A 22723-nucleotide genomic window follows, 5' to 3' on the forward strand; every position below is an offset into this window, starting at 1 on the left:
TTGGCCAGCAGTTTAATGTTTCTGAAAGCATCCACTCATCAGTCTCCACACTGCAGCCTTGAGCTCCTGGTTCCTCAGGCTGTAGATGAGGGGGTTCAGGGCTGGAGGCACCACTGAGTACAGAACTGACAGGGCCAGATCCAGGGATGGGGAGGACAGGGACGGGGGCTTCAGGTAGGCAAAAAAGCCAGTGCTGATGAACAGGGTGACCACAGCCAGGTGAGGGAGGCAGGTGGAAAAGGCTTTGTGTCGTCCCTGCTCAGAGGGGATCCTCAGCACAGCCATGAAGATCTGCACATAGGAGAAAACAATGAACACAAAACAACCAGAAGATAAACACACACTAATAGCAAGAAGCCCAAGTTCCCTGTCGTAGGATTTGGAGCAGGAGAGCTTGAGGATCTGTGGGATTTCACAGAAGAAGTGGCCCAGGGCCATTCCATGGCACAGGGGCAGGGAAAATGTATTGGCTGTGTGCAGCAGTGAATAGAGAAAGGCACTGGCCCAGGCAGCTGCTGCCATGTGGGCACAAGCTCTGCTGCCCAGGAGGGTCCCGTAGTGCAGGGGTTTGCAGATGGACACGTAGCGGTCGTAGCACATGATGGTCAGGAGGGAAAGCTCTGCTGAGATGAAGAACACAAAGAAAAAGAGCTGTGCAGCACATCCAGTGTAGGAGATGTTGCTGGTGTCCCAGAGGGAATTGTGCATGGCTTTGGGGACAGTGGTGCAGATGGAGCCCAGGTCAGCGAGGGCCAGGTTGAGCAGGAAGAAGAACATGGGCGTGTGCAGGTGGTGGCCGCAGGCTACGGCGCTGATGATGAGGCCGTTGCCCAGGAGGGCAGCCAGGGAGATGCCCAGCAAGAGGCAGAAGTGCAGGAGCTGCAGCTGCCGCGTGTCTGCCAATGCCAGCAGCAGGAAGTGCCTGATGCAGCTGCTGTTGGACATTTGCTGGGGCTGCACATGGGCACCTGTTCATGGAGAAAGGACAGTCACAAGTCAGGAGAGGCTGCTTGGAGCCAAACCTGGGCCATTCCCTGTAGACAATCCCTACAGCTGGGACACACTCACCCTTCTACCTGCTGTGGGAAAACCTTTGGATGCAATCAGAGCACAATCACACTGCTGGGTCACCCTGGGATAAACCAGACCCTGCCCAGAGCAGAGGGATCCCTGAATGTCTCACCCTCTCTCAAGGTCTCTGGGCAAGGTCTCAGCACCCCCTTGTGCCAAGGACACTCACGGCTCCCTGGGCAAACCCAGCAGCATTTCCTCAGCTGTGGCAGCTCTGCCCTTGCCCGTGGGACACTCAGGGAACTCCCAGAGGCTCTGGCACAGAACTGCACCCAGGAGGGCAGCTCAGAGCCTGGCGTGGCACAGCAAGGAGATCCCTGGCTGTGCCCATGATGGGATCTCAGGGAGGGGGCTCAGCTCATTCCCCTTTGCCATGGACTGCTTTGCCCACAGCCCCACAGGTGCCAGGGAAGCTTGGACACCCCATTGCCATGGACAGCCCTGCCTGGCAGGAATGCCAAGGGCAGTGCCTGACTCAGCTGCTGCAGATGCCAGAGCCTCCCTGAGAACAGCAGATAACAGTGCCAATGTCAGGGCAGTGCAGAAGCAAGAGCAGATGTTGTGGTGCTGTGCCTGAGAGGGCAGGGCAGAGACAGCCGGGCACTCAGGACAGTGTTCCCGTGCCCAGCTGTGCCCGGCACCTCCCACACACCAACAGTGCCCTCCTGCCCCAGCCCTGCTCTCTCCAGCCCCCTCTCCTTCCCTGAGCATCTCCCTGGGCCTGGACATTCCCTCCTGAGAGGAGCCTTGTCCCTGCCAGCGCTCACAGAGCCCAGCCCAGCCTGCGTGCCCTGGCTGGGGCCCTACAGAAACCTGCCTGTGTGCAGGGCCCTGGCTGGGGCAGGCTCTGTGTGCAGCTGGGCAAGGGCAGCTCAGGAGAGCCCTGCTGGGCCCTGCAAAGGTGATGCTGCTGCTGTGCAGGGCTGAGGAGTGGCTGAGGGCCCTTTGGGAGGCTCCCAGCAGAGACACTGATCAACTTAATTTACAGTTCTGCAGTCCCTGTAAAAGATCAAACCTTAGTTTGATGATCCTGTGTGTCCCTTTCAACTCAGAATGTCCTGGGATTCTGGGATTACAATTCCTGTTCTGCTTCTCTCATCCCCCCGTTGTCTATAATCAAAAGAGAAAAAAAAAAAACCCTTTCAACAGTGTTAGAACAGTAAAGTAAAAACCAGACATTAATTGGAAGCTGTCAGGTGTCCCAGTGGGGATGGGGCACACCTGGGGCCTGATTTCAACAATTTATTAAGGTTGATTAATTAGGATATTTAACAGGAACATCCAGTAGCAGATTCAGTTGCCCCAGTTACACAGTCCTGGCTCAATCCATTGGAATAGGTCCAAAGGCTTCTTTGCCTTCACTTTTTGTTATGACTGCTCATTTATCTGGTCAATAAAAAAAATGGTTTTGTAGGTTCTCTCCTGATAATAGGACTATTTGATAATAAGACTGATAAGACAGTATTTCAGGAATGTATTTAGACAGTCAGTTTATTGTTCTAAAATCTAAGATAATGGTTAGGAAACGTACTAGAGTTAATTAAGGATTATAATTATATTAGTATATAAGAGTAGTTAATATAGTTAATAAGAATTTAGTAGTGTTAAGTAAGGATTGTCAATTTATAACTATATAATCGTAATTTACAGATCTATGAATGTATCAAAAATGTATAAAAAGCAATAAACTTTTTGTCATCACCCCAACTTTCCCACTCTGCTCCAAGCAGGAAATTGAAAACACTCTCAGGAAAGCTCCTGATCTTTCCAGCAATCCCAGGCTTACCTTCTTTGGGAGGTGCCCTGCGGAGCTGTGCCCAGGCTGGTCTGGAGCTGGGAGCAGCCCTGCCCCACCCAGCCCCTCTCAGCAGCAGCCCCTGCCCTGCTCAGGGCAGCTCCTTCCCCCCAGAGCTTCTCCCCAGCGCTGGGAGCAGCTGCCAGGGCTGGCTGAGAGCTGTCCCTGGCAGGCAGCAGAGTCCCTGCCCCAGCACAGCGCCCTGGGCTGCAGGACCCTGCTCTGCAGGACAGCCCTGGGCACCCCTGGCTGCTCTGCACAAGAGACAAGCAGAGAATGCACTCACAGGCTCTGCAGGCATTGGCATGTTCCAGCTGCAGGAGATGGCTCCAGGAGCTGCAGCTGCACTGTCCTGCAGCCAGAGGTTCCTGTGCCAAGGGCTGGCAGTGATTGTGCCCCAGGCACTTCTCAGCCCCTTCCCAGCCCTGCCTGATTGAAGCTCTCTGTGCCTCTGTGCTGTGCCCGGGCTGGCTGCAGGCAGTGCCCCAGCCCTGCTGGGCTGGCACAAGAGCTGCTCATCAAGAGAAATGTGCTTTTGAAGCTCTTCTTGGTCACCAGGAGCTGCCTCTGGGCCAGGAGCCCAGCCCAGCTCAGCAGCACAGACACAGCACAAGGACTTTAATCAGCCTCTGGGGCTTTGTGCTCAGGACCTGGACATCAGTCCCTGAGAGGGAGATAAAGAAACCTCTCCAGAACCCTCCAAACTTTCTTTGAATCACACTCCAAAGTTTCTTGGACTTTTAATGGGTCCCAGTGAGGGACACGACTGAGCAAGTGTCCCCAGGCCCCAGGCAGAGCAGAGAACTGCAGGCAGTGATGACAGGTGGGGACAAAGAGAAGCCAAGTCTGGGTGCCCTGGGGCACAGCAGGGTCTGTGCCAGCAAGGGCTGGGAGGAGACACCTTGTCCTGAGGCCCTGGGGCCTCCTGGCCCAGCACCAGCCAGGCTGGGCACTGTCAGCCCCTTGTGCTGCCCTCAGCATCCCCCCCTAGCCCACATCCCAGTGGCCTCAAGGATCTGCTGCAAGGAGTCCCTGGGGAGCCTTGCTCAGCAATGGCCCTGGGGGCTCCTTCGTGCTCCCTGCAGGGACTGCAGCTTTTTCAAAGGACTTTGGGCTTGGCTTTTGCCTTGCAGTCTCTGAGAGGTTTGTGCAATCCTGGCCTCCAATTATCTGCTGTAATTAGTCCCTGGAGAGGCTTTGTCAGTAACAACACTCAGTGGGGCTCATTAATACTTCAAGGTACTTCAGTTATTTAAAGGTACTTGGTGTTTCCCTTTTGATCCAGACTCTGTGAAAGGTTTGTGCAATCATGGCCCCAATTATCTGCTTTAACGAGTCCCTGGAGAGCTTTGTACTGACACTCAGTGGGGCTCATTAATACTTTGAGATACTCAAGGTTTTTGAGGTACTTTATGGATTTTCCTTTCTACACTGAGTCTCTGAGAGGATCTCATGCCATCCTGGCCTCCAGTTCTCTCCTCCAAGGAGTCCATGAAGAGCCTCTGTTAAGGATGGACCTCAGAGGGACCCATTCATGCCTTGAGACACTTTGAGTTTTTCCTCTGACTTTGACTCCTGGAAAGGTTTGTGCAATCTCCTCTCAGGCCCTGAGGTTGAAGGGCTCAGCTCCAAATGCACCACGGGGCTCATTAGGATGCAGCAAGTCCTGACAAACCATGGCTCTGCCTTGATTTCCCTCTAGTCTTGTTGAGTTCAGCAGGAAGTTTTCCTTTTACAGTTATGGATGGTATAAATAAGAAGCTTGACTAGGCCAATATTCAAGCAGCAATCAATTTATTAATTAATATGGTAAAGTATGAGCAATACAGCGCTGGGAACAGTGGGGGAAGTTTTCCCTCCAACTGCACACCGATAGTTGAGGCTTACAGCTATTTATAGGGGTACTCATCAGCTTTCTCAGCAGTTTCTATTCCAATTCTTACTCATCAGCAGTTTCTATTCCCAATTTTTACGTCACAATTCTATGTACTATTGTGATTTAGCTTTTCTCAGGATATATCCCAGAAAGGAGTATCCCCAGATGGTGGTGGTCCAGTTTCCAAAAGAAGAAAGACAAATCCCATCTGGTGAGGTCCAGCTTTCCAGATGTGGGTCCTCCTTTTAATTGCAGAGACTATAAATCTAACAACAGTGATGTCCAGCTTCCCTTGGCTGAAACTAGAAATCCTTGAGGTGATGTTCATCTTCCTTTCTCAAGCTGTTTTTCTCTGCTTTATTAAGGCATGAGATAAGCATGTTTCCTTTATATATATTCCAAAGCTATAGTTTCAAGGATACAAGCAATGTTCTAAAATTATACTTCAAAAGGTTATTATTGCAGAACTCTTTAAGGATTAACTACAAGCAAGAAGCAACATTCTTAATGCTTTAATGCCAATGCTCCTAAATCAACCAAGGTTAATTGCAAACAAAAGATGGGTCCAAAGGACTTCTTCCATGCTTTACTTTCCTCAGTTATTATTAGAATTCACAACTGTCCCATGGTCGGTCTCCACAGATGTCGCAATCACAAATACACTCATTGCCTGTGTGTACCTGACACGACACACAGCTTTGTATTTCACATCCCCCCGTGTCCCCCTGTGTTCCCCCGGGCAGGGAGCTGCTCTGGCCCGGGATGGCCGGGCCCAGCCGCGGGGCCTCGCCGGCAGCGGGCAGGAGCCGGCCGGGGCTGCGGGACACGGCGGGGGTGCCCGGCTGCAAAGCAGCTCTGGCTCCCGCCAGGGAGCTGTGGGCAAGGGGCTGCAGCCGTGCGGGAGGAAAGCCGCTGGGCCAGCCCCTAACGCTGCCCCGCAGGAAGGAAGGGCAGGAGGAAGCTGACAAATGAGCTCGGAATGTGGCAGTGCAGAGATGAAGGGACAAGTGCCCTTGGGGGCCGGGGCTCGGGGCCAGCCCTCGGGCACGGCTCCGAGCGGCTCCTGAGCCGGCCTAAGGGCCGCCTGGAAGGATTGCAGGCGGCAGCCCAGAGCAGCAGCGCCGGCAGTGCCAGCCGGGCCCCACGGCCACCTGCCCGTGCCTTCGCAGCCCGTGAGGGCCGCGGGCTCTGCAGCGCCGCTCCCGCTCCTGCAGCCGGCCCGGAGCCTCAGGGCTGCCCCGCAGGCGCCGCGGCAGCAGCAGCGGCCTCAGGGCCCGGCCCGGGGCTCGATCTGCTCAGCCCGGGGCCAGAGCCACAGCAGGGGGGAAGGAGCTGAAGGAGCACCAGGGAGCCCGGAGAGAGACAGGCTGTGAGACAAGGCTCTGCCTATAATTTTAACAGTTTTTATTAACCTAATAACTATATACAATGTGAGATGCAAAGCTATGTTTCGTGTCAGGTACAAACAGGCGAAGTGTGTACTTGTGAATGCGAAATGTGTGGACATTGACAATGGGATAGTTGCGAATTCTAATAATAACTGAGGAAAATAAAGCATGGAAAAAGGCCTTTGAACCTATCTTTTGTTTGCAATTAACCCTGGTTGATTTAGGAGCATTGGAATTAAGGTGTTAAGGATGTTGCTTTTTGCTTGCATTTAATCCATAAAGAGCTCTGCAATAATAACATTTTGAAGTATAATTTTAGAACATTGCTTGTATCCTTGAAAGTATAGCTTTGGAATATATATATAGGAAATATGCTTATCTTACGCCTTATTGAAGCAGAGAAAAACAGTTTGAGAAAGGAAGATGAACATCACCTCAAGGATTTATGGTTTCGACCAAAGGGAAGCTGGACATCACTGTCATTAGATTGATAGTCTCTGGAATTAAAAGGTGGACACATCTGGAGAGCTGGACTCCACCAGATGGGATTTGTCTTTCCTCTTTTGGAAACTGGACCATCAGCATCTGGGGATACTCCTTTGAAAATACATCCTGAGAAATTCAAATCACAATAGTGTATAGAATTGTGATGTAATCATTTGGAATAAAAATTGCTGATGAGTAAAAATTGGAAATAGAAACATCTGAAAAAAGCTGATGAGTACCCCTATAAATACCTGTAACCCTCAATTATCGGGGTGCAGTTGGAGGGAAAACTTCCCCCACTGTTCCCAGCGCTGTATTGCTCATACTTTACCATATTAATTAATAAATTGATTGCTGCTTGAATATTGGCCTAGTCAAGCTTCTTATGCATAACATGCCTCACAACCGCTGTCAAGGACAGAGCTTGAAGCCCTCCCCAAGGACTGAGACTGAGACCCTTCAAATTCTAACCCAGGGGTGCTGGCCTGACTGGAGCGGGGTGTCTGCCATGGGAAGCGGGATGTTTCCCATAGGAACCAGTCCTGAAACAACGGGCCCCGCTCACTGCTGGCACCGATTTGTGCTCGAATATTGGCCTAGTCAAGTTCTCATTTATAACGGTCCCAAAGGGATCTGGGCTGATCAGGATCCAATGGCTGCAGTAGGTGTGCCATTCCTAAATCCAGTTTGGGAGAGCCACGGCCGTGTTGCTGTGTGAGCTCTGAGGTATCTGATGGTGGGAGATCCTCAGGTTTGTCCTGTTTGCATCCCCAGCTCCTGCAGAGCCGCTGTCAAACAGCGCCAGGGAATGCTCCTGGCACTGACCCTGGCCTGGCTCAGGGCTCAGCTTTCCTCCATCAATCCCACTTCAGATCTTCACTCTGGGGGGAAGGTGTTAGTGGGTTGGGAGCAGCACAATCCAGAGAATTGGAGGATGGCTTTATGTTGGTAATTCTGGGAATGGGTTTCTCTGGCAGGATGCTGGACACCAGGGATTTCTGCCCTCCTTTCTCAGGAGAGTTTGGGTTTCTCGTGTTAGTGATGTTCCACAGCTCCCACCATCCCTGCTCCTTTCATTGACACTTCCCCAGCTTCCCAGTGTCCTTTCTGAGGGGGAAGAAAGGAACATCCATGATGGCACCCCTTGGCTGCCTGGGGCTCCAGCTGCTCCTGGAGCTGCAGCGTGTCCGGCACAGCCGCTCTCAGTGGGGCTGGGCCTTGGTTCAGGCCCCACAGTCCCCGTCAGTGCCCACTCCCCACTGGGCTCACGCTCTGGCCGTGTGGGGCTGCTGAAGGCTCAGCGGCTCTGGCTGAGCACTCCCAGCTCTGCAGCTCCTGACTCATCCCAGGGATGGGGTCCCGCAGCCCCGGTCGGGGCCGTGTTGCCAACGGGGCCCTGCTTTGGGGTGGCCATGGGTACCTGCTGTTCCTCCACCCTCAGCAGCCCCGCAGCAGAAGGGTCCTCTGAGAGCCCAGGCAAGGGATCCAGCTGTGCCATTCCCTCTGTGTCCACAGCAGCTCTCCCCAAAGTCCTTTGGGCTCCCTGAAATCCTGTCTCCTGAGGTGATCCATGCCAGGGCCTCTGGGCCAGTCCCAGGGGGTGTTTTTGCCATTCCCAGTCGTGGTCACTTCAGCTGCTGATGTGCTCAGGCCTGAGTGGCAGCCCTCAGCCAAGAGCTGGCTTACAGGACAAACCCTGGGCATTATGTGACTACACCATCAGTTTTAGTTAGCTAAAAATAGATGACCAAGGTGCTTCTGCAGCTGTTTAACACCAAACCAGCTGCTTTGGAGATTTTCACATAATCTTGTGTAGTTACCTGCAAGAAAAGTATTACTCTAAGAAATTTTCCCAACTGACATGAATAGAGGCTTGTAGGATATTTTAGGGGAAACCCTCCAAGCCAAGGGACTGGGCTCTGGCCAAGTCCTGGGCCCTCCTGCTCAGCAAAAGTGCCAAGAGATCCAGGAGTTTATGTGCTAGAAGTATCATCAAGTCACTTTGACTTGCTCATTTGGGCCTATGAATGCTGAACCCACTTTTGGAGCAAATTTGGAGACCTCACCTGCTATTGGATGCACCATGTAGGATTTTCCAAAGTGCTTGGACTAGTTCTCCAGGTCCTCACTGTGAAATGGGGCTCCCTAGTGCCTGCGGACTCTGGATGATGGTCAAGTGTTTAGGCAATTGGGGATGTGTCTTTCTCAGTCCCTATCCTTTCTCTCCTGTAATAATGATTAGGTGCATTACCTTGCTTCTTTTTGCTTGTTGCTAAAGCCAAGCATGTAGTTGTATTGAATGTATAATTTTAATTTTGTGTTGCCTTAACACTCACAGTAAAATAAGACCATTCTTCCCATTGGTTTCTGTGTTCTTTAAATCAGCCCTGTCAGCTGGCAGAACAGGTATCAGAACCTGATGAAAGCCAGGCTCTGCTGTGATCTAGCTGGGCCCATGGAATGCAGAGGGCCACTGTCAGTCCATGGAACCCATGGAAGCAAGGCTCAGATGTGAGAAAGGCATGCACCAAGGAACCCCAGAGACCCTGATGGAGCCAGGGCTGCAGGGTGTCACAGAGGGAGGGACCTCATGGCAGCAGGAGAGCATTGTGAGGCTGGGGAACAACGTGGCACCAAGGTTCCACTGGGACCTGACAGAACCCCATGGACGTGGATGGCCCCAAACGGGGCCCAGAGACACTTCCCAGACAAAGCCCAGGGAGGGGGATTTGCTTTATTCAGCGCCGGGTGTGCAGGGATATCTCCTCCTGACAGCACACAGCACACAGAGATTACAATGGATGGTTATACTCTATGCACATTCATGGTTTTCCTTAGAAAAGGTGTGGTTATGCAAACGATCTCTCAGCACTCATTACCATCATTAGCGTGCGCCAGGCGCAGGCGCAGTGCGCACTGGTGCTGGCACTGAGGAAGGCACTGGGGAAGTGCTGGCACTGAGGAAGGCTCTGCGTCTTCCTCGGGGGTCTCCTGATGAAGGCTGGACGTCTTCATCGCCGTGCCCTTTGCACCTTTCTCCTCTAGGCATGCACAGTCTCTTGTTGGCTGTTTCAGCAATTTCCTCACTGGTTTTAGCAGGCTCTGCCCTTCATTTCTGCCAATTTTGTTCCCTGTTTCTTGCCAACTTTCATCCTGTGTCTTGAGCTTGTGGCTGAATATTTGCAAGCTTCCATATTGGGTGCAGTGTCTCTTATTCTTGCCCAAGTATGCCTGGGCACAGTGCTTTTAACCCTTTCATAGCCAAGGACTGGAGAGCCACTCCTGGACCCTGGGAATTCCTGCAGGTGCACCCACCTTTGCAGGCAAGGAGGCTCCAACCTCACTGTGAGAGGGCCCAGCTTTTACACTGTTAAACAAACAAGCTGACACCACTGCTAGTGTGGGAACATCTGGTTTCATTCTCCTGATTGGCTTCTCCCAAAGCCCATTTCCCCAGTGGGCCATTGTTAAGGGCATGGAGCACATCTGGGAGATGGGTTCTCCATGGGCAAAGGTTCCCATCTCCTCAATTTTTCAACTGCTTTTTAAACAACCCCTTCACCCGTGCAACCAATCCTTCAGCTTGTGCATAGTCTGGTACATGAAAAACCCTGCAGGCTTCATCACTGAATTTTTCACAGGAACAGACAAAGCACTCTGCATCACAGTATCAGCAAACCCTGTAAAAACAGCCAATTTCCTCCCTTCCTCCTTTTTTCACTGCATACAATCTCACAAAGTTGACCACTGACATCAGGGTCCAGGCCAATCCTGTTCTGTAGGGTATTTAGTGTTACATCCCTGAGCAGCCAAAGCTACCAAATTAGTATTGTCAGCACTATTTCACATTATTATAATTTTATATGTAGATATACATTTGATATAGATAGACAGACCTAGACATACATATAAAAATATATAACAAATATATATGAAGGTCTTATTATCCTATAAATACATATATAGTATTTTATTATATTGATATTTCACTTGCACAAATGCATCTGAGCTCAGGATTAAAACCTGCTCTTGCTCTGTGTGGGAACATTCCAACAATAATTGTTCCTTCTGAAGGTGCTGTTTCCAATGGACTCTTAACAAATTCATCTTTGTCTGCCCAAACCCACAAGTTCTTTTCCTTTTCCATGTGCAATTTTTGGATGCATTTGAAGCCATCCAGGGGTTCGGCCTCTTTTACCCGACTGCCCCACTGCTCCCACGGGGCTCCAATCTCAGCCGACTCCAGAGCCAGGGAACTCCAGGGAAGGGCTTCCCATCTGGGAATTTCTGATGGCACTGATTCCTCACATTGACACTGAACAAGTGACATTTTGTTGAGATCTGGCCAGACTGGGCCAGTTTTGTTTTGCCAGTGGGCAGGGTCAGCACCAAAGACACAGACACCAACTGAAGGAATCAGTGTCATTTCCTGCAGCTCAAAGCAGCAAAGAATCACAACAGGAGCAGCTCAGCAATGCACCCAACCATCCCCACCAAAGATTGCCTGCAGTGATTGAGAAAGATCCAGCCCCAGTTACCCTCAGCCTTTACCATCGCCCAGACCCACACAGCAGCTGGGGAAGCTGTCACAGCCAAGGGCTGCAGAGCCACTCCTGGGCACTGGCAATTCCTGCAGGTGCCTCCAGCCACAGCTGAGGCTCCAACCCCGCTGGGAGAGGGCCCAGCTCTGACAGTGCTGAATGGACAAACTGACAGCACTGCTAGTGTGGCAACATCTGGTTTCATCCTCTCTTGGGTCCCTCCCAAAGGCTGGCCAGGGCCCCAGGAGGAACCAAGGGAGGTGACTTTGACCATTCAGCCCCAAACAAGGCCAGATGTCAGATTTCATGGCCTGGTCTGGCTTCTAAATACACAAAGGTCAATACATGTTTCACTAATGAGTGGCTACATCTATCACAGTGCTAATGACCATGCATATTTCATTAGGGAGCAGATACAAAGATAACCTTTGGCTGGAAGGTTCATCCAGAGGCCACCTTGGGCTCAGGGCCTGCTGTTCAGGCCTCACTCAGGGCTGGTGTCCAGGCCTTGGCACTCCGGGGACGTGGTTTAGGGCTGGGCTTGGCACTGCTGGGTGAGCGGCTGCACTGGGTGAGCTCAGAGGGCTTTTCCAACAGAAAGGATTCTGTGATTCCATGATTCTATCCACTGCATTCAGCTGGGGCTATTTTAGCAGCATTCCTTTGCTCCAAAAGTTCCCTCTTGCCCAGCTCCTGTGGCCTGAGGCTTCAGCTCCTTCAGCTCCTGGTACTGAGCTGCTCATGCTGAACGAGACGACTCGGAGAGAAGAACACAGTCCATGCAATTCCTTCTGGGACACGGAGAGGGGAGGCTGTGCAAACAGGAGCATTGTTTGCTGTGGCCTCCTCTCTGCCCTTCACGCCTTTCAGCGCTTTGAACCAGCCCAGAGCTTTCTCCAAGAGTGCAATGGAGCAGCTGTTCCTGCTCCTGGCTCTGGCTCTCTCCAGTCTCTGCCCTTGCCTGCTTCTGTCCCTCATGCTGTGCCCTCTGTTCCCCCAGGGCTGGCTGGCTGCTGCCCAGGACTGTGGCACTGGCACAGACCCAGTGCTCCAGAGCCTCCTTTCTGTGCCCTTGGAGCTGCCTGGGCACAGCAGCCTTTTCCATCTGCAAGCTCCCCATGGACAGGGAGTGCCCAGCTCCGTTCCTTGCACAGCCTCCAGGAGCCCAGGGCTGCCATCTCAAGTCCCTGCTGGCACTGGGGGCTCCCAGGTGCCTCAGGCTGCTGTGACACCGCTGCACACGGGAGGGAACAGGGGCAGGGGCTGTGCTGAAAGTCAGCTCCATCTGCTGCTGCTGCTGCTGCTGCTGCTGCTGCTGCTGCTGCTGTGGGGTCATTTGTGCAGCCCTGGCCCAGAGTCAGGGATCAGATCCTGCCAGTCTCTTCCAGCCCTGGCTGCTCAGAGTTTGGGCCTTGGAGCCTCAGGTGGGCAGAGGCAGCTGCTCCTGGTCCCTCTGTGTGCCCGTGTTCAGCAGTGCTGCTCCATCAGGCTGTGCCCAGCAACGGGGAAAAGCCTCAGCCCTGCAGGGCCAGGAGCTGCCGGGCTCTGCCTGAGCAGCTCAACCAGCAGGAAGGGAGCTGCTCCACATGGGAACCAGGAGATGAGGACATTCCTTTTATAGGACATGTTTTCTATTTAAAGGAAAAAAAAAGGAAAAAGGAAAAAATAGGTAAATTGTAGAAGATAAGAATAAAATCCAAGTGTGAGAGAAAAAATATAACATAATGTTAGTGAAAAAAACAAAACATAAATGCAAAGTTACATTCTTTGCATTAGGAGGTAAATGATCTTTTTAAAAAGAGAACTCAGTTATTTACATTGTAAATGTACTGATGCCATGGATCCATCTTGCTGACTTCAGCACCCTTTTTTAAAAGTTTTTGAGGTTGTTTCCAACATTGTTAAATTGTGGGTGAAGCAATGGGAAATTGCTTTGTGCCCTGCCAGCTCCAAGCAGGACGGGGAATGGAAACTCTGTCAAACCCCAAATCCTTTAGAAGATGCCCTTCCTTCTCAGCCTGGAAATGAGCTGCACAGTCCCTTTGAAACTGTCAGGGATTTCTTAAAGACACAAAGTTCCACTGACAGCTTTTTGCTCTGGTTTGGCAGTGCAGAAGGGCAATTCTCCATCCATCACCTCCAGACTGCACTGCCTCAGGAGCACGGCCCACTCGCCAGCTTTGGCCCACTCGTGGCACTTCTAGAGGAGGAAGAAAGTGCAACTGCAATATTCCAGCCAATCAAGAAGGAAGAGTGGGACAGACAAAAAAGCCTGTGCAGATCCAGGCGTTCAGCTGGGACTGTGGAGAGTTTGGGTCCTTGCCAATTGGATGTGTGTCCCCAGCTGCAATCTCTGGGCCTGCAGCAGAGTCTCACTCAGCTGCCAAAGCAGAAAGCTCAGGCGCTGTGCTCGCAACAGGCTCGTCTGATGCAGAGCTGTCAGAGCAATGTGAGGGCAGAGCCAGCCCAGCTGGGCCCAGGGCTGAGCCCAGCAGAGCCCTGGCAGAGCCCAGAGCAGCCTCAGCAGCCGCAGGGCCCGGCTGCAAGGAGAGAAAGCAGAAACCGCCCGTCAGCTGAGGGCTCCTGTGCCCTTGTGCCAAGGCCTGCGGTGCCCAGGCCGTGCTGGCTGTGCCCAGAGCTGTGCCCAGAGCTGCCCATCCCTGCTGCCTTTGGCAGCAGAGCAGGAGGGCAGCACATGTGCCCAGCCTGCAGCCAGCCACGGCACATCCAGCCCTCAGCAGCTGCCCAGAGCAGGATGCTCCTGTGCTCGCTGCCATCTCCCAAAAGCTCTGATCCCACCCTGCCAAGCACACAGGGACCCACCTCACGCCACCCACGGCTGCAAGAAAAGCTGCTCCCAAACCATGGCCTCAGCCTTCTCCAAGGGCACGGCCCATCCACGCCACAGCTGCTCCCAAGCACTTCCCCATCCACACTGGACCACCTCGAACACTTCCTCTGGAAAAACAAACAACACATTATTGAAAAGAGATTAGATGCAAAAAGGGAAAGCAAGAAAAACGGGAAAAACTCTTATCTCTGTCAGGGCCTTGAGGAAGGCCCAACTCCTACATGGTAGGGAAAAACCCAGCCATGGCTGAGGGAAGCCCACACTTTCTCTCTTCCCCCCTGCACTGCCCCCAAAATCACGGTGATCCCAAAGCAAACAAGGGCAGCTGAGCAGCCCAAGCCCTTCCTTGCCTGCACAGCAAAGCAGCCCCTGCACAGGTTCTGGAGTCCCACCTCTGCTCCCACCATGGGGTTTTGTTTGTGTCGGGCTGGCTGCCCCAGCCCCAGCCCCAGCCCCAGCCCGGGGCACGGTGGGTGCTGGGGGCTGTTGGCAGGGCCAGGAGCCCACTCCCATTTCATACCCAGCCCAGCCCATCCCCACAGCCCTGCCAAAAAGCAGCTGGGCAGCGACTGAAGGATGAGTTGCATCTGCCCCAGCAAAGGGGGAACCTTTGCTTCCCAGCCAGGCTGGGCCATGCCCAAATCTGGCAGAATTTCCCCAGGTGGGGACTCATCTGCAAATTCCCTGTGGAGTTTGGCCTTGAAGAACATGCCAGAATCAAAGTCCATCACCTTCAGCCTCCAGTGGCCAGGCTGAGGAAGAGCTTGTCATCCTTGATGTCATCCTGGCTGTCTCCAGCAGCAGCAGCAGCAGCAGCAGCAGCAGCAGCAGCAGCAGCAGCAGCAGCAGCAGCAGCATCCCCACCCGGTACAGCTTCTCCAGGGGCTCCTGCTCCTTCCCTGGGGGGAGACCAGGCTCTCAGGGCTCTGCCCAGGGCCCCAGCTGTCAGGGAACCAGCACAAGCAAAACCAGCTTGGATGGCGGCCACCAGTGCTGGGCAGAGCAGCTCAGCTCCAGCACAAGGGCTGCATGTTCCCATCCCATGGCCCCGGTGCAGTGACACAGGCAGCACAAAAAGGTCTGGCTTCCTCTGCTTCTCATTGCCAAGGCATGTGTGGAGCTGGAACTTACCAGGGCCCTGGATACTCCAGGGACCTGGAGAGCCATTCCCAGCAACTGGGAAAATCCTAGGTGCTCCATCCACCCATAGATGAGGTCTCCAAATTTGCCCCAAAAGTGGGTCCAGCTTTTAGAGGCCAAAATGAGCAAGTCCAAGTGACTTGATGGTATTTTTAGCCCAGAAAGCCCTGCAGCTGATGGCACACTTCACAATCAGCAGGAGACACAGCTAGGCCAAAGCCCAGACCTCTGCTGGGAGCCTTTCCCCTCAAACACCCTTCAAACAAACCTCCATGCAAGTCAGTTGGGAAAGTTTCTTCAAAGGAGACCTTGCTGGCACACAACTACACAGGGTCATGGGAAAGATTCTAAAGCAGCTGCTCTGGAGTCAAAGAGGCAGCCCTAAAAGTCCTTGTCATGTGTTTGTAGCTAAATCCCACTTTGGGCGAGTTGAAGGAGTTTGGAATGAGCTAGAGAGCGGACCTCTGAATTTTTTAGATGATGCCATTGCTTTTTCTTCTCTTCTACATAGACAGGAAGGGTGAGTTTGGCTCCCATCTCCACCGCACGGCTCACAGGGCCGCAAGACTTGTAGTTCCAAGAGCTTTGAAGGATTTCTTGGCCAAGAAGACACGGCCAACAAGGATATTCATGTTTTGGAGCCAATCCTTCAATATTTCCTCTTAGGGACTCATGCTCTCGGCGTCTCTAGCTGCTCAGAGTGACCCCGAGATAAGTTAGAAAGTCTCTTTTCCCAGGCCGGTGGTCGAAGAAGGAGTAAGAGCTCTTCATTTCTCGGTCTCAAGGTAGTTTCTTGTATCTTATCTATAAAATTCTTTCTCCTGTCCTGGCAAGGTCTGCTCAGCAAGACAGTCTAAGGCACTCTGCCTCCCCTGGGGCGGTGTTATCTTTTTATATTAAAAACAACTACCTGTACAATATTTACCATTACTTTCCCATACCTATCATCTACGTTAGACTGTGAGCGTCTACTCTAAACCAATCGAAAAGTGCCAACATCACAGCAGAAGATGGAGGCCAAGAAGAAGAAGGAGAAAGGCTGGACATGCCCAGATTCCTCCATCTTGCCCCCTGAAGCCCCATTCTAAAAACCCCCAAAATCTATTTTTCCACTCTTTGATAAATTCCCTTTCATTTTGTGGCTTGTCATTCTTCATACAAGGTTGGGAATTGTTTTTTCCAAGGGCGAAATCAAAGGCACAGGGGTCTTGGGCTCTGTGCCAAGGTCTCTGAGCCCTCTGACAGGGTCTCGAGTCCTGCAGGGCAGCCCGAGGAATTTCCTGGCTTCCCACATCATACTACAGTGGTGGCTTCCTTAGCCAATCATGCCATGATGCAACAAACCTACAGCACTGCATCCTAAACTTCTTGTTTACTGTTGTAACTACTTGGATTTTTTCTAGATCTGGAACTCTAAAACTCTAAACACTCCTCAACTTCAACTTTACTCCCCGTGTCTCTGCTAGAAACTAGAAATCCGCATTCTGGCTTCTAGCACCTGAGTTCGGAAGCCCTTTCCAAGGTCTCAGATCAAATCCTGTGTTTAATTCTGAGCTTTGCTGACAAGACCAAAGGTCTGACATTTCCCTGCATTTGGCTTTCCAACAACACTGAGATGCTGTTAGTTGCAGAGTGCCCGGGATCTGTCTTGCAAGTCAACTCTGGCAGGAACAAGGCGGCTGCCAGGGGGCTGCTTGTGGCCTCTGACAGCCCCATTGCTCAGGGCTTGCCAGCGCCCCAGCCCCTCAGGCCCTGCCCCAGCCCGGCCAAGCTGCCCGGCAGCAGCGCCGCAGCCCCACAGCAGCTCCAGAGCAGCCCCAGCCAGAGGCACCTGGGAGCCCTCAGCAAGGCAGGCAGCAGCAGACGGGCAGGAGGGCACGGATGGCGCTTCCTGCCTGGCACAGGCCTTGTGGCCATCTCCAGGCACCGCTCTGGCAGGGATCCCCGCAGCTCCGGCCCCTGCCCAGCCGCTCTGTGGGCAGCACAAAGGCTTCAGCAGAGCCACCACAGGCCAAGGAGCTTCTGGCCATTTTCCCTGCAGCACTGCATGCATGGGCAGCATGATAAGTAGAAGCAGGCTTTTCTCCACTTTCCCTATGCCCTACGGACCCTGGGCAGCAAAGAAAATCTCCTGAGAGTGTGTCTATTATAACATGGTATATATTTACATCAGGTAAAAGATAGAATGGAAGAAAAGAAAAATCTTAAAGAAAAGTAACAATCTCCACTGGCTCAGGCGGCCCCAGCAAAGAGAGCCTCCCGCATCAGCTGTCCTCAGAGCTCCAGCAGTGCAGCCAGCCCAGCCGTGACAGACGAGGCCGAGTGATCCATGCCCTGTGCAGCTGGTCGTGCAGCCTCTGGAAGATGGAAGATCGCCCACTGGCTGTTGCTTGGAGGACATGCAGTGTTTCAAGTGCCAGCTCTGACACGGCACTGCTCATGTCCTCCGTCAGGCGTTCCAGGGCTGCAAGAGAGAGGAACAGAGCCAGGGTCAGATGCCGGCTCTGCGGGGAGCCGAGGAGAGCCCCCTGCCAGGGCCATCGCAGCCGGCTCTTGCCATGGCCAGGAGGGAGCAGGGAGCAAGGGGATCAGCCCGAAGCTGCTGGCCACCAATGGCCCACATGGCCCTGAAATCTCAGTGTGCTCTACCCCCAGGAGCAGAGCCCTCCGCAGCCGGGGCAGGGCTTGCAGCTCTCCCCCCGGCAGCCCCCGCTGCCAGCCCGCTGGCCTCACTCACCAGTGCAGATCAGCTGCAGCTCTTGCTGCTGCCCCCTCAGGTGCCGCCCGGCCATGCCTGTGAACACAGAGCCTGTCACGGCGCCAGCGGCACAGCTCCCTGCCAGCGGCGCTGCCGGCGCTGTGGCCACACGGGCTGCTGGCCCGGCAGGGCTCAGCCCGGCCCTTGGCGCACGCTGCCGCCCCAGGGCACGGCTGCCAGAGGGCGGCAGCAGCAATGCCCAGCCCAGGCGGGGCTCCACGGCGCCGGGCCCGGCTGGCGCTGCCGGGGCAGCAGGCGGGGCCGGGGCCGAGCTGCGGCGGGACGGGGAGGGAGCCCGGGCTCGTGGCTCACCCATGAACCTGATGGCCGCCTCTCGCAGGAGCTCCTGTGGGCTCTGCAGGTAGCGCAGGGCCCGGCGCAGGTGCTCGGCCGCTCGGCTCCTGTCCTCTGCCAGCTGCAGAGAGCGGCAGGAGGGAAGGGTTGGCGCGGGCTCAGCCCCTGGGCCGGGCGCTGCCTGCGCCCAGCCCCAGCCTCCCCTGCCCGCACAGCCCTGAGGCGCGGCCACAGCAGCCGCTGGCCAAGGGCTCCCGAGGGCAGGGGGCAGAGGGCCGGCTGCTGCCCGGGGAGCCACGGTGCCGGCCCGCAGCCCCGCCGGGCCGGGGCTCCATGGGCACCCGGCTCGGGCCCACGGGAGCCTGGAGAAGAGCCCCCGCGGCCTCTGGCTGCAGCAGCGGGCAGGGGCACAGCTGCCCGGCCCCGCACACTGAGCACCGCCCTCAGGGGCCTTCTCCAGGCTGAGCCTGGGCGTTCTCGGCTTCTCTTACCAAGCACTCGCCAAACCTCCATGTCTGATCCACCTGGGGCATTTGTTCGAGATTCCTCCTCTTCAGGAATCTGGCTGCAGAATGCAGCGTTTCCCGGGAGGCCTGGAGAGCAGCAGAGACGCGGTCTTGGCCCCACAGGCCAGGGCACAGGAGCATCCCAGTGCCACAGCCTGGAGGAGGCTGCAGCCCGCAAGGTGCCAGGGCAGGAGGCAGCCCAGTCCCCTGCCGGGGGGACAGCAGGTGGCCACAGGTCCTCACCTCAGCAACAATCTGATTCTCATCATGGCAGTGGAAGTAGAGTGGGACCAGGCTCTGGCGCACGTGGGACTTCAGGGCCTTTCTTCCATCTTCTCTTAAAAAGTCCAGCATCTCTTGAAAGACACACATGGAGCTCAGCTGCACCCGGATATCATCCTGTAGGAGAGGAAGGGCAAAAGACCTCAGCATCAGCTGCTTCAGGCCCCCCAGGGCACAGGCCTGCATCTGCACAGGGCACCAAGTGTGCGGGCAGCAGCCGGCGGCCATGGCTGTGGGCACAGAGCCTTACGTGGTCAAAGAGTGGCAGGAGCGCCTCAGCCAGCTGAAGGGCAATGGGGGTGGCTATTGGGGCACCCCCAATATCCAGGAGCAAATATCGGAGTAGAAGAATGGTCATCCTGATCATGTGGCTATCATTTTCTTGCAGGAGCTCCACAAGACTTTGGGTCAGGCTCCCCATTTTTTCAGCCTGTGCAGAACACAAGTTTGTGAAAGGCCAGTCTGCTGCCGCAGGGCCCAGAGGCCAAAGGCCTGTCCCAAAGCACTGGGGCAGCTGAAGCGGGAGGCAGGAGAGCTGGGAGCAGCTGCCCAAGGGCCCCAAGCCCAGGCAAGGCCAAGCGACTGCCTTGCCCGGCCCCACGCTGCCTGCACGGCTTCAGCCACTGCCCCCTTCTCACCATCAAGGGATTCTTGCCCAGCACTACCAGGCCTCTGAGTGCCAAGTAACGCCTGGCCCTGTGCTCGCTCTGCAGGTTCTGTGCCATGATCTGTAGAACGCTGTCACTGCATTCCCTCAAGTCCAGGCACTCGAGGACCTGAAAGGCACAGGGCAGTGACAGGGAGCCGGCCGGCAGGAGCCCGGAACCGCACAGGGCCGGGCCCAGGCAGCAGCACAGGGCACGGGCACCGTTCTGGCAGCTGTGCCTACGAGAGGGCAGAGAGCTGGGAGGCAGCGCTGGCCTTGAGGCTCACCTCCACAAGGAATGCCAGGGCAGGGAAATCCCAGTATGGCATCTCTTGGCCCAGCATGGCGAGCAGGTAGAATGCAATCCCGGAACAAAAGTGTAGGGCTGAATGGGAAATTTCTCTAAAAAGAGGAAAAAGGAAACAAGACCCTGAGTCAGTGGGGGAAGTCTCTCCCAGGAGTGACTCACAGAGTTCTCATCTTTCCCCACCACCCTTCCAGCAAGGGGACCTGGGCCACTCGGGAGTTGCTTTCTCATGGGCACCCTCCTCTCCCAGCCTTTTCCAGTCTGCTTGGCTGTCCCGCAGTGACAAGGCCCTCTGGCCCATGACCATGTTTTGCAGGACACCCCAGGCACAGAGCACAAATGTCAGAGGCCGTGGGGAGAAGGGGCTCTCACCTGGCCAGCAGAGCCACGGCAAAGTGGTGGGTGTCAAGAGAGAGCAGCGTGTCCCAGCCACACCTGCGTTCCATTGCCACCACCACATCCTCACAGCGGAGAAGGCAGAGCAGGGACTTCAGGGTGCGCACTGCAAACCTGTGTGCACAGCAAAGGCCAGGTGACGCTGGCAGCACTGGCTCCTTGGCAGGCCACGTGGCAGGGACAGGAGGAGTGGGATGGAGCACCTGTTGGGGCTGGTGGCAAGGCCGTGCTCTTGCTGGCATTGCTTCCAGAAGGCATCGACCTCCTCTGGCATCTCCAAGGTGCTGGAGAACACTTGGAAGAGCAGATGCACAAATAGGCGGGGGAAATACACCTTCAATATCCGTGGCAGACAGGGCACCTGCAGGATCTTCCACATCACCACGGTTGCCTGCAAGGGACAAAGGCCCCCGAGACAGCGCTCAGTGCCCAGGCATCCGTGTGGCAGGGCCCGAGCGTGGCAGGGAGAGGCCCGCAGAGACCTTGGCAGGGGGAGCACGGGGCCTGCTGGGCCTGAAGCTGCCCCTGGGCCAGGTTTCAGGCCAGCGCCTGAGGCAGGCAGATGCAGTAGGGGAAGGAGGATGGAGAGCTGCTGGAGAGGCGGCCTTGGGGCCAGCAAAGACCACTTGAAGAAACTCACAGCCAGGTTAAAGACACCCGTTTGGTCCCCATCGGAGGTGCACGTGCTGTGCTCTGACCAGCTCCCCAGCACATCCAGGAGGATCAGCTGTGCCAGCTCGGCAGTCCTGGCTGAGCCCATGATGGTCTTCCACATGGCCATGGCAGCTCTGGGGGGTCAGAGCTCTGTCTCAGGGGGGTCTCAGCCACAGCAGCGTGGGGAGCTGAGTTGGCTGCCAGCTCTGCCTCTGCCCACTGGCCCTGGCCAGCAGCAGCCAGGCAGCCCAGGCCTGTGGGGACAGAGCCCTGAGGGGCAGGGAGGGAGCATGGCAGCAGGCTCAGGGGCTGACATGCCAGGGCTGGGAAAGGCAGCAGCCAGAGGGCCCTGGAAGTCTCTGTTGCTCAGACACCTGCGGCAGGCTGTACAGGCTGATGGGCTGGGGAGGCCTGAGCCCTCTGGGCAGGTGGGCCCCATACCTGTCACAGGACGGGGCCACACGCAGCAGCGTCAGGACTACGTCATCTGGCTGTGCTTCCGTCAGATCCAGCAGGGCCTCGTCCAGCCTGGCTTCAGCACAGTCATTGGCCACGAGCCACTGGTGGATGAACCTCACCATGGCGGGCACCTGGAGAAGGCACAGGGAGACTTGGGAAGCTGCCAGGGGGAGCAATGTTCCCAGCTTGCCCAGAGAAGTGCTTCCCTTGCCAGCGCACTGCCATGTGGCCTCAAAGGCTCACAGCAACCAGCATGCGTGGCTTGGGAGGCCAAGCAATTCCTGGGAGGATCAAACCCTGCCCACAGGCTGCTTACTTGGTTTGGATAGTAAAAACCTTCCTCTACAAGCATAGACAGGAGGGCAGCGCTGGGCTTGGTTTTGAAGATGGGCGAGTATGGTCTGAGCCCAGTGCCCATGGCGATGGTCTCCTCCTCCTGCATTCTCCTCATGAATTTGCAGATGAACTGTAGGAGAAGGGCAGGAAGCCGGGGATGTTGCATGGAGTGCTGCACACACGGTGCTGGGCTGAGCAGGGACAGCAGGCCCAGCCCAGGTGGGGGTGGCTGCAGGTACCTGCGCTGTGCTGCGGAAGCGGCCACGGCTGGATTCCTGCTCTTGTGTGCACTCCAGGGCTGCATCTGGCAAAGAGCGAGAGCAGCCAGAGCTGAGGGGCTGCTGGAAAGGCCGGAGAACACAGGCCAGCCCTGCGCTGCCCAGGCAGGGAGAGCCCCGGGATGGCCCAGGGGATGGAGCGCGGCCACTGCAGGGTGTCTGCCCAGGCCCTCTTCCGTCCTGTCCATGGGCATTTCCCCAGGGGATAGGATGGCATGGCATGGCATGGCATGGCATGGCATGGCATGGCATGGCATGGGGTCAAGCTGGCTGCAGACGCCAACCCTGTGGACCAGCTCTGCCACTCACCCTCCTGCGGTGGCTGGAACGGCACCACCTCCTCGGTCTCCTGTGCTGGGGCAGCTGCAGGGCCTTCTTCCTCCTCCTCCTCTACCCAGGCCAGCTTGGGCACTCTCGGGGGTCTCTGCTCCATATCTCTGACTGGATTTGTGGCTATTTGCAGGTGAGATGCCTTGCAAAAGCTCCAAGTCACCAAGTGCTGCCTGGAAGGCACCTCCAAGACAGAAGCCTCAGGAAGGCTGCAGCACAGCAAGGCCTGCGCTCAGTCTCAAGGGCTTCTGCCACAAGGACAGGAGACTCCTGTCAAGGATTGGGCTCTGGCCTCGAAGGCTCCTGCAGAAGAGAAGCCTCAGGGAGAC

The 22723-nt window shown here is 55.3% G+C and overlaps 1 protein-coding gene and 1 pseudogene across 1 annotated transcript; both read right to left on the bottom strand.

Annotated features, from left to right (window-relative positions):
- LOC139604488 (zinc finger protein 850-like) overlaps window positions 1-22723 on the bottom strand; it is a 258481-nt pseudogene that overhangs the window by 19718 nt on the left and 216040 nt on the right.
- Window positions 13-945, bottom strand: LOC139604449 (olfactory receptor 14A16-like). Its single transcript, XM_071455604.1, has one exon. The coding sequence runs from the start codon at window positions 943-945 to the stop codon at window positions 13-15; it is 933 nt and encodes a 310-aa protein (XP_071311705.1).

Source organism: Agelaius tricolor, unplaced genomic scaffold (assembly GCF_023055355.1).
Source record: "Agelaius tricolor isolate 1412-34295 unplaced genomic scaffold, bAgeTri1.0.p SCAF_51, whole genome shotgun sequence".
Taxonomy (NCBI): Eukaryota; Metazoa; Chordata; class Aves; order Passeriformes; family Icteridae; genus Agelaius; species Agelaius tricolor.

What these genes read in the sequence shown, in the direction of transcription:
- LOC139604449 (XM_071455604.1), bottom strand. Translation starts at nt 945, where the DNA reads ATGTCCAACAGCAGCTGCATCAGGCACTTCCTGCTGCTGGCATTGGCA.